Source organism: Cryptosporidium ubiquitum (genome assembly GCF_001865345.1).
Source record: "Cryptosporidium ubiquitum isolate 39726 chromosome Unknown contig_21, whole genome shotgun sequence".
Lineage (NCBI taxonomy): Eukaryota > Apicomplexa > Conoidasida > Eucoccidiorida > Cryptosporidiidae > Cryptosporidium > Cryptosporidium ubiquitum.
This window is the reverse complement of record NW_021639833.1, coordinates 119611-131293: the sequence shown is the minus strand read 5'-3', so window position 1 is coordinate 131293 and position 11683 is coordinate 119611. Positions and strand designations below refer to the sequence as shown.

At 23.5% G+C, this 11683-nt stretch overlaps 4 protein-coding genes across 4 annotated transcripts; 2 read left to right on the top strand and 2 right to left on the bottom strand.

The window, feature by feature from the left end:
- Positions 1-182: 182 nt before the first annotated feature.
- Positions 183-2228, bottom strand: cubi_01746 (uncharacterized protein; the record flags this gene model as incomplete). The annotated part of the gene is made up of 5 exons (XM_029018758.1): positions 183-472; positions 553-609; positions 716-1451; positions 1520-2026; positions 2082-2228. 5 exons carry the CDS (start codon positions 2226-2228, stop codon positions 183-185), a joined length of 1737 nt encoding a protein of 578 aa, XP_028873142.1.
- Positions 2229-2799: 571 nt separating this feature from the next.
- Positions 2800-3634, top strand: cubi_01745 (vacuolar H-ATPase subunit D; the record flags this gene model as incomplete). Its single annotated transcript, XM_029018757.1, has 2 exons — positions 2800-2828; positions 2884-3634. 2 exons carry the CDS (start codon positions 2800-2802, stop codon positions 3632-3634), a joined length of 780 nt encoding a protein of 259 aa, XP_028873141.1.
- Positions 3635-4497: 863 nt separating this feature from the next.
- Positions 4498-5704, bottom strand: cubi_01744 (uncharacterized protein; the record flags this gene model as incomplete). The annotated part of the gene is made up of 2 exons (XM_029018756.1): positions 4498-5407; positions 5547-5704. The coding sequence occupies 2 exons, from the start codon at positions 5702-5704 to the stop codon at positions 4498-4500; spliced, it is 1068 nt and encodes a 355-aa protein (XP_028873140.1).
- A 712-nt stretch (positions 5705-6416) lies between these two features.
- cubi_01743 (uncharacterized protein) lies at positions 6417-11681 on the top strand (the record flags this gene model as incomplete). Its single annotated transcript, XM_029018755.1, has 2 exons — positions 6417-11567; positions 11634-11681. 2 exons carry the CDS (start codon positions 6417-6419, stop codon positions 11679-11681), a joined length of 5199 nt encoding a protein of 1732 aa, XP_028873139.1.
- Between the last annotated feature and the right edge of the window lie 2 nt (positions 11682-11683).

Here is an 11683-nt window from a genome sequence, read left to right as displayed (position 1 = left end):
TATAAAATTATTTATTTCAGTTTTTGCATAAGGCGGGAGTGTTTTATTATGACATTAAAAATTAACATGACACGTAATTTTAAGATAAATATGAAAATTATTATTATTTTTAAATTAATGAGAGATAACTGAGAAAAATATCAATATTATATATTGAAATGATAATATAATTTAACAAATAATTATAATTCATCATATTTATTATCACTATTTTCTTTGTATTTACTGAGATCATTAATATGTGGGTACAATAAATTGAATAATTTTGGATTATATTTTTGAGCCGTATTATATATATTTGATTCAATTTTATGATAAGAAATTATATGTGAATAAAAATTGTAATAAGAATGGTAATTAGTTGATTCAGCTTGATGGAATCCATTAAAGTTTATTGCTTTAATATTAAGAAATTTAAACCATCTACCAAGTGCCATATCATCTGGTTCATCAGGTTTATTGCAGATACATTCTTTAATTTAAAATTATATATATTAATAATAAGGTTTACAGAAAATAATGATATAAATTATAATAAATAATAAAACTTACCTTTACAGTTTGCAAGCTTAGATAAAGAATTTGAATTAATAACAATACCACCACCACCTAGATAAATTTAATAATAATAATAATAATAATAATGATAGTCATTATTATCACCATCATTTTTAATATAAATCAATGTTTCTAATTTGAAAAAAAAAAGACGTACCTGTTATATAATCGACAGACCAGTTATCAATAATAGATCCAAGTGAATATCTTAATCCAAGGTATAGGTCAAAATCATTCTTATCACTATATTGTTGGTTTATAAAAGTAAGAGAATTGAGTAAAGAAAATGGAATGATTAAAGTATCATCATCAACGAGAACAAAATATTTGATTTTGTAATTTAAATTTAAGTTATTAATAATATATTTATTATACAAAAAATGTATAATGGTGTAAAATTTTAAACAGTGGCCACTAGGTTGATTTCCAGTTTTTAGATCATTTATGGGTATATCATTAATATAATCATTATGATCACTTAATATATTAATATGAATAGATTTATTATTAAATGGCTTAAAAAGATGTGAGATTGAATTAAAATAATCATTACAATAAGGATTTGAATTGATTGAATTATAGTTTAAATATTTTGTATTTGCCCACAATTGGTTAATCTGTGAAATACGATCATGATGATATTTTTGGGTAGTTTTTATTGCAATAACGATTTCATTTGGATTTACAATATATTTTGGATTTAAATTATTTAATGGAAGTGAAAATGAAACACAATTATTTGAAATTCTATAAGATATTGACCAAGTAATACATTTTTTGGGTACAATACTACCTTTTTTATGATATTTTGGATTTGTATCATCAATATTAATACAAAATTCTGGTATATCTTTTAATTTAATATTTAATTCATCATAAATTAATTTTGCTAACTATATTAAGTAAATTATTTTGTATTAATTCATATTTTTATTAAAGAAAAGAAAAAATAAGAACATACCTCGAAGTTTACATCAGTATATATTTTGGAATAATTTTTTATATCAATAGAATTTAAGGATTTTATAGATACTTGTAAAGATTCAATAGTAAATCTTCTAATAGCATATCCAGAATAATGGAATGGATATTGAAAATTTTTATCTAAATTATAATGATGTACTATGGACGGAATAACATCATTAATTTTAGCACCAATAAAATTATTATTTGGTGATTTAATATTATTATTGGTATGTGAAATATTTTGTATTTTTTCAAAAATAGTTTGTTCTTTATTTAAATTAAATAATAATTTATTTAATAATATTGGATCAAAACGTGTAAATGAATTAATGATAAAGAACCAATCAAAATCATTATTTATGGATTCTTTAACATATCTGAAAAGAATGGGTAATAATAATGTATCTTCAGGATATTTATTTGGAATATTTTCTGTTAAATAATATACATTATCTTTCGGTATTTTATTATCAATTAATAAAATATCTAATATGGATTTATTCTATAAAAGGAGATTAATATATTATTGCTAATGATTATTAAATTAAATCACTTACATCTGGTCCAATATGAAAATCATCAAATATTATAAATTTAACTTTTTCTTTTAAATAATTAATATCGTCATTAACTTCATCATTACAATAAAATGAATATATTAAACAATTAAAAATTAAATAACAAAGTAAAAGATGATAATTCATTTTTTCTTTGATGAATTATTATTGATTTTTTTTTATAATATAAGAAATTTTTCAGCTAAATATATCAATTTTAAATAAATAAAATAAAGGAAAATTTACATGTAATTTATTAAGAAGAAAAAAAAAATTAAATAAAGCAATACAAATATTTATTAATTAATAATATTTTGATAAAGATCTCGATACCTATTCAGAAACATGGCGGGCAAACTCCCCCACTCATTCCCGCCAATATTGATATTTTAGTGTAAAAAGTTTAAAAAAAGCGAAATTTCTTTATTTTTTTTTTAATAAATTAAAGGAGGTAAAAGAAAAAAAAAAAAAAATTAAAATAAAGAAAAAAAAAAGGAAATATCAAAGGATAATAAGAAAAATAACACAAATAGAGTTTTTTTATTTTAATTTAATTTAATCGAATATATAAAGATATCGATATTAAAATAGTATTTAGAAGGAAATTGTTATATTTGTAATAATATAAGACACTGAAGGATAATTTAGAAAAAAAATTGATAATTTATCTGTTACTTAAGTAGTAAAGTTTGAAGAGAAAGAGAATTTTTAGTAAAAAATGGATCAGAGACCAACACCAAGTCGAATGTAAGTTTATTTTTATAGAATAATTTAAGATAGAATATTAATTATTAATTATTAGGGCTTTACAAGCAATAAAATTGAAAAGTAAAGGAGCTAAACAAGGATATGATTTATTAAAAAGAAAAAGTGATGCTTTGTCAAATAAATTTAGAGGGATGTTAAAAGAGATTGTTGAAACAAAACGTTCAATAGGTAATGATGTTAAAGAGGCATCATTTGCATTGGCAAAAGCAACATGGGCAGCTGGTGATTTTAAGGATAGGATAATAGAATCATGTAAAAAACCAACAGTAACAATGGAAGTTGGTACTGAAAATATTGCGGGTGTTAGATTACCTATTTTTGAGATGAAAATTGATAATAGTTCATCTTCAGAAACATGTCATATTGGCGTAGCAAGTGGTGGACAGGTAATTCAATCAACAAGAGAAATTTACATGAAAGTATTAAGGGATTTAGTTAAGTTGGCAAGTTTACAAACTGCATTCTTTTCTTTGGATGAAGAGATTAAGATGACAAATCGTCGTGTAAATGCATTACAAAATGTTGTTTTACCGAAATTGGAGGACGGTATGAATTACATATTAAGGGAATTAGATGAGATAGAAAGAGAGGAGTTTTTCAGATTGAAAAAGATTCAAGAGAAGAAGAAAGAATGGGCAGAAGCTGAGCTTCAAGAGAAACTAAAGATGGAGAAAAAGAAATCTAAAGAGAATGATGGTAAAGGAAATGATTCTACTTCATATGACACAAATAATAATTTTGGGGATTCAATTTTGGAGCAAAAGAATGAAGGAATTTTATTTTAAGTAAATTATTCACATTTTTTTTGTACTAAAAATGTTCCCTTTACAATATATTTCATATGATTATTGATATCTTTAATAATAGAAAGTATTCATAGAAAAAACAATTATAAATACATTTTTTTAAACTATGAAAATGAAAGAAACAAATTTTTATCTTTTTTTTTTTTTTTTTAAAAGGAGAATTACATAAATAATTTCGCATGTAATCTCCTTATTTGTAAGGCATCTTAATAAATTTTGAACGGCAAAAGGCGGGCTCACTCTTTTTTTTTAATTAATTGTATTTATTGTTTTAGTATGGATTAAAAAATTTAATATAAAACAGAATAAATTTGATTAATAAAGTCGAATTGTATAAATTGATTTTTTAAATGCTCAATTAATAATTCGTAATAATATATTTATATATGCATATAGGGAAAAAAGGCGGGATGCTGAATGGGGGTGATGGTTAAGGAAGACAATTTAGTATAGCACAGAAATGGGGGGAAAAAGAGCCTTCGACGAGATTCGAACTCGTGACCTTCGGTTTACAAGACCGACGCAATAACCAAGACTATGCTACGAAGGCGACGTTAATGAACGGTAAAAATTGGGTCATATTAAAATAATGTGAGGTGTGTGAAAAGTGAGGAAAAAAGTGGGGAATATTGGAATAAATTGGAAAAATTTGTAAAAAACAAAAAATAAATATTAATTTTTTTGAGAAACAAAATTTGTTAGGAATATATATGAATAATTTCATATTAACTGCATTGTATTGTATTATGTGATTGAAGCTGGTTAATATATTTATGTAATCATATAAATTACGTGTTAAAGCGGGCTAACTTTAGAATTATAATTACAAGTAATATTTACTTTTAACTTTCTTCTAATATAATCTTCTTTTTTTGTCTTTGATTTTTAAGAATAAGATTAGGATTATCATGTTTAAGAGCATTAATAAGGTTGCATCCATTACAAATCGTAGACGATGATATATAACCACAAATAGTGCATTTTCTTGCTATGTAATTAGGATTAGAATTGGATTGTTCAAGATTAAGTTCTTGAGCTGCAAGTATCATATTGAAAGAATATTTATAATCAAAACTTTGGAGTTTACGTATAAATTCGCGTGAAACTCCTCTATATGCATCAATGGAATAAGTACATTCAGTTGAGAAATATCTTAGATTAAGATAATGTGCATATAATACAATTTCTTTTTCATAACAGTGCATTAGGGGTTTAACTCTAGGTTTTATATTTGAGAATGTTTCATTTTGAGTATCATTATTTTGTACTTGGTCATTAGTTTGAGTAATTTCATTGCTTGTTATAGGATTTATACACCTCTGTAATCTGTTAAAATCACCACGTAATATATTTAATAATAATGTTTCACATGTATCATCACAGCTATGGCCTGTACAAATAACATCAGCGTTAACTTTGTAGCTTCCAATATCTAATGCTTTTCTTCTAAATACACCACAATAAGTACATGAATTTGACCTATTTGATTTACTTTGAATCTCATCCATTGTTGTATTGAACATATCTTTAAAAGAAAGGATGATTAAAGGACAATTATAGTATTCTTGCTGATACTTAACAACTTCTAAAGAATCATTCCTATATCCCTTAATACCTTCATCTACAGCAATTAATTCCAGTTCTATTCCATAATCTTTTTTTTTATTAAGTTCATACAACACATTTAATAGAACACTAGAATCTTTGCCTCCTGAAATACATACCCCAACTCTATTACCTCTTTTAAACATTCTAAATTTAGTTAAATTATACAAGTAAATTTAAAACAATTATTTCATTTATAATACGCTATTACCATTACTCTTAGTAATACTAATAACTTATTCTGCTTTTTTAAACAGAAAATATCATTAAATTATTGCTTACTTACCTGTTTTCTGTGATATATTCATGTATTTCCTCCTCAAAGTTATGTATAAAACATTCTTTACAGCTTAGATACCCTGTTCTGCATCTTTTCATTACAACTTTCCCTTCATTGCAATAATTACACCTGAAAACATTATTCCTACCAGAGGTATTTGACATATTTATATAAATTGACTAATTTATATGTTTTTTTTCAATTATATTGTAATCTTTTTTTGACATTCATTTAATTGTTGGCGCCAAATAGTGATCATGCTTTGGGCGCCAATCGTGGTACCGAATTTTTTTCAAACAAAAATTGATTAAATAAATGGAAAAAAAAATAACAGTAATATGTGATTTTTTTGTTGAGATAAATCTTGAATATTAATTTAAAAAGTAATAATTATTGTATAATAATCAATATTATTATTACAAAAGTTAAAGAAGAGAAAGAAGTTAACACAGGAACGGTACATTATAAGTCCTTGATACAAAGTGGTTGTTTCCCACAATTTTTCAAATTAATATTAAAGAAAAAAGAGAGCTTGAAGATATTAAAGTAAATTAATATAACAAAAGTTATTATAGTTCTGAGATGAAATACTTGAGAAATAAATTAATATTTGATTGAATATATTTATTTACTTCGGTACCAGTGATATTATAAGAATAGAAGAATAAACATTGATATTTATTTTTCTTAAAATTAATTACAATTAATTAAAATATATTAATTTATATAAAAAAGATAAACGAATTTTGTTGTATATGTAACATTTATTTCTCATTAAATGAAAAAATCAATTTAGTTTAAATAGGACAATATTATCCCATATTTTAATTACAGATTATACAAAATTGAGTTATATTGAAAAATATTAATTAAATAATGAGTTTGGAAATTGAAGATGAAGAGAAAAAGTTACTTTCTCACTTTTTACAATTATCAGTACAAAGAAAGATACAAGGATTCCGGTTAAGACAAGAATCAAATATAAATAACACTGATTATAGAAACTCTAATAATAGAAAATTTTCAAATGATGAAGTAAAAAATTTATATTCTGAATACTTTAAAGCTATTAACATTATTAAAGAGTTAATGAATGACAGATTTGACCAAGATTTTAATGTAAGAGTTGTATTAATAAAGAATTTGGAAAAGATTATGAAAATTGACCCAATACTTACTTGTCTAGTTACCGTTAAACTTTCATATTTGATTAATGATAATAATATTAATGTAGTTAAAGCTATAATTGATATGTTATATAATCAAATTGAAGTTATTATTTCTGACTTACTTTTACCTTATTCAATTAAACAATTATTAATTGAAAAAGAGGAAAGCTATAAACAAATAGAAGAGTCACAAAACTTTGAAGGAATACAAGAAAATGGTTATGATAGAGATTTTTGGTGGGATTCTGAAATATGCAAAGAATTAAATTTGGCAACAGATAAATCTTTAGAAAGTTTTTATTCAATAATTAAATTGATTTCAAATATATTAGAAACTTATGGTAATGGTGGAATAATAAGTAATAAACAAAAAGATAATGAATTAGTTATCTTGAATTCTTATCAAATAGATGATGAATGGAAAAAAGAGATATTATATAAAAAGACACTTAAATTGTCTTTTAAACTATTACGAATATGTATGATTAATACAAATATATTACAAGAAGTGAAATCAAATATAATAATAGAGACAAGAAATAGAGTAAATCATCAATATTGGGATTATCCAAGTAGTTTAGATTTAAATCAAAAGAAGAATTCAAGAGTTATGGTAACTTTAAACTCTCAAAATAACAGTAAATATGTTTATTTTAATCAATTTGGATGTTTATTACCAATAGAAATAGTTTTATGTAAAAAGTCAATTTCAGTTTTTGAGAACATTATTAGAAGTATTTCAGATTCAATAGAATGCTCAGGAAAATTCTTGTTGAGATTAAAATGTAATAATTATTTAAATATATGTTACTGGATTCAATTTATAGGTTGGCTTTGTAGTACAAAGGGAATTTATCTTAATAGATTCATTTCTTCTATAGTAGAATTTTCAAAAGATCTTTTCAACCAAACCGATGAAAAGGAAACTGAGAAGGTAAATGCAGTGAAATTCGTATTTCAAGAAGAACTATTGCGTATCCTTGCTTCAGCACACACTTATGATAATATAATTCTTTTTGGTGAAGTTATTAGTATTCTTAATAAACTAGGAAAGAAAGGAAACCTTCATGAGCTTAGACAAGAAGCTATCAATAAATTCAATAAAAATAACAATAATAATGATATCAGCAACGATGATAATAATAATAATAATAATAATAATAATAGTGATAACATGCAAGTGGATGAAAAGGGCGAGTCATCAAATGACATTTTCCCGCCAATTCATGCACAAAAATTACGTGGTAGATCAACAAGATATTCATATAAAAGAATGAAGTATGATGTAGATGATGGTTTTTATAAGATTTCCCCACAAAGCGTAATAGAAGGAGTTAGTTGGTTATTTTCAACAAATTCGTATTCGAATGTTATAGATATTGCGATAAATAACTTTTTGAATTTGAAAATACCAAGTAACTTATTTCTTGAGGAAGGAAATAATCAAGAGTGTAATAGACAAAAGAAGAATTTGGATTTAATATTGAATTCAAGTAAATTTCCATGGACAAATGAGTTTTCACCCTTAGATAGTAATAAAAAATTGGATTTTAATATTCAGGATGAGAAGCAAAATATAAAAGAAGATTATGAAAAAGAGATTAAGAAATTAGATGATGAAATGTTTGATTTTAACTATCAAAATAAGGAAATAAGACAGATTCTTGAATCGGATTCAAATATTGATTCAAATTTTATTGAAGAAAGTTTAAATAATAAAAAAAGAACTTTAAGCACTTTAGTTAAAGGAGATAATATGATAACTGAAGAACAATATGAAATGGAAGGCTTAAAAAACGCAATAAATACTGGAACTTGGAAAGAATTAAAAAACAATTGCAATAGCATTAAATCCATACTATTTTCTCAAATAATTACAGGTGTATTAGTATCACCAGTTGTAGATATATCTACTGATGGATTATATAAAGTTTCAAGAACATTATTAAATAATAATCAGTTAATGAATGTATTGAAATATGGGCAGTTAATTTTAACATCTTGGGAATTATTATTAAAAAGAATTAGTGAATCAGAAGGCAAAGATAATATTACTTGTAATATTGAGACTTACGGTGAAGGTGTTAATATAGCTTGGAATTTACTTGTTGAAAGAATTACTAATGCTTTTGAAATATTATTCTACAAATATAGACTTTTGATAAGATTAATCCTAAACAAAGAAAGAACTCTTTTAAACAATAAAAATGACTTAAAAATGGAACAGGTCTTTATTGAAATTCTGGTCAAAACTTTGTTAAGCGAGACAAAAGAGCTATTAACAAATATCTTACTTATAACGAATATTAATGATGAGGATTATAATAATGAAATTAACGAAGATTATTTCATTTATTTGGATAATATACTTTATCACAATAAATTAAATTTACATAATATTCAGTGTATGAATGAAAGTTCCATGGATAATAACGAAGCATTAAATACTTCAAATAATCTAAAAAATATTAATGTAGTATTTATTCTATGGATATATAATTTTGTTTTAGAACAAAGAATTAAAGTATTACATAATCTATTCTTTAGATTTTACCATTTAGATTCAAAAATTAATCAAAAGGAATTGATTTTTGACAAATTATTTCAATGGATTATTAATGAAAATGATATGAATAATGACATAATTAATGAAGAAAATGAAAATCAAGTATTTTTCGATTATAATAAATTATTCATTTTTTGTTTTAATAACTTCACAAAATGCATCTCTGATTTTGAGACAAAAAGCAGTATCTTTCTTTCCCAACTTAAAAACCTTATCATGAATACACCTAAAATACCCATCAATTTTCTGAGATTATTATTTAACCAATGGATATTCTCTAATAATTATTGCATGCATTTGTCCACATCAAATAATGAAGGTGCCGCTCAAATTAATAATGATAATATTTTAGTAAAAAGAGAATATGCATTAAATATATTTTATGAATTATTAAATTCTAATTACCCAATTGATGATATAAGAAAAGTTTCATTTTTTGTAATGGTTGTATCATTTTTAAGTTATAACTCAAATTCTAACCATTTAAATTTTTTTGATAATATTTGCTTATTTTTGGAAAATGGGGAAGCTATGCATATAGATGTGTCAAATTCTGACAACTGTGAGGCTAAAAATAGCTCAAGTCATAATATCAATTTCTTTGAATTTACTAAAGAATTATTTAAAGTTGACAATATTCAAAGCAATAAGAGGATTAATATTCAGTTGACACAAATTTGTAATCAACAAAACGCCTTTGTTGAGAATTTAATTTCAGTATTATATTTTGAAGTAAATGAGATTAATACAGATTTTCAAAATAATGAAATTGCCAATTTAAAGACTTTTTTGACTGAAGAAATGAGTAATTGGAATAACATTGAAGTTTATGGTGAAAAATGGATGATTATATTATCATTTATTCTTGTTTCTAGTATAGTTCCAGATGAAATTAGCAGTGATTATAACGACAAAATAATTACTGATTTGTTGAATACAAACGAATTTATTATATTGGTGGGAAAAAATATTTTAGAGATGATCAGAAATGAGTTAATTCCAAAATACAAAAAGACATATGATTTAAATAAACATATTTTTAATTACTTTAGAGGAATAATTGTAAATGATTTTGAAGATGAACAAGATAAACAAGATTTTGGGAATGAATTTAATAAATCTAAATTTAATGAAAAAATTCAAAATACTGTAGTAGATCATAATCAAAGTAATAATACCGTAATGGAAACAATGGATTTAGAAAATAATGATCAGAATACAGAAGCATTGTATTTGGGTTATCTTGAAGATTTATTTTCTAATTCTTGTTTATTATTTAAATACTATTGTTTACGTTATCCATCCTTAATCAATTGCTTATTTAGATTATATTCAAGAATTATTCATGAAATAAATAAAATTCAAGAGAATAATAATAATAATTTGAAGATTTTTACATTATTAAATAAAATTAAGGAGTTATATGATAATTTATTTAGAGAAATTGTATTATTATTCAAACATCATTATACAAAGGAAAATAATAATTTGGATATTTTAATAAAAGAATATTTGAGAATACTTGATATATATTCAAGTGATCATATAAAATATAATTACTTAATTGATTTTATTATTCAAATACTTGTGAATATTAATTTCAGTAATATGGAACTATGTCTAAAGGTATATAATATATTTAAAAATACACAAAATATAAATATATTAATACCGATTATTGGATACTATGATTTACAAAAAATTAAAGAATTATTACCAATTATTATTAACAAATCAGATAAATCAATGATTAAAGAATGCATTAAAAATATAGTCACAAATCCATTTGCTTTAAAAGACAAAATCATATCATCTTCTGATTTATTATTATTATTAATATCATATAGTTATCCTGATGTAAATTATGTAGATAAGAAAAAAACTGTGGATATTATAGATTGTTGTTTCGAATTAACACAAAGTAATCCACCAATATTTGATTCAGAAATTATTGCATCAGTAATTGGTAAAATTGTTCAAGATGAAAAGTCTGTATTCCCAAGAACACTTGGAAGAACCCTTGTATTATCAGTAATATACTTACCAACAGTTCGTTCATTTATTTCATCATTCGTTATCTCTTCTCTAATAAGAAACTATAAAGTATGGGAAGATACTTTAACTTGGAGAGGAGTAAAACATTGTATTCAAAAACTTTGGTGTGATTATAAAACTTCAATATTTCCAAGTTTAATCTTACTCCCACAAACAGAATTTCAGGGAATATTTAATGAATTAATTGAAACCAATTCTGATTTAAGAGTTGATTGTTTGGATATAATTAAGAGAACGGTAAGTTTAACAAAAATTAAATTTTTATCTAATTATTTATATATTCTAACCTGAATTATATTTTAGAATTTAAGATCAATACCACAATATGTACAAGATGCGCTAAAAATTTGATA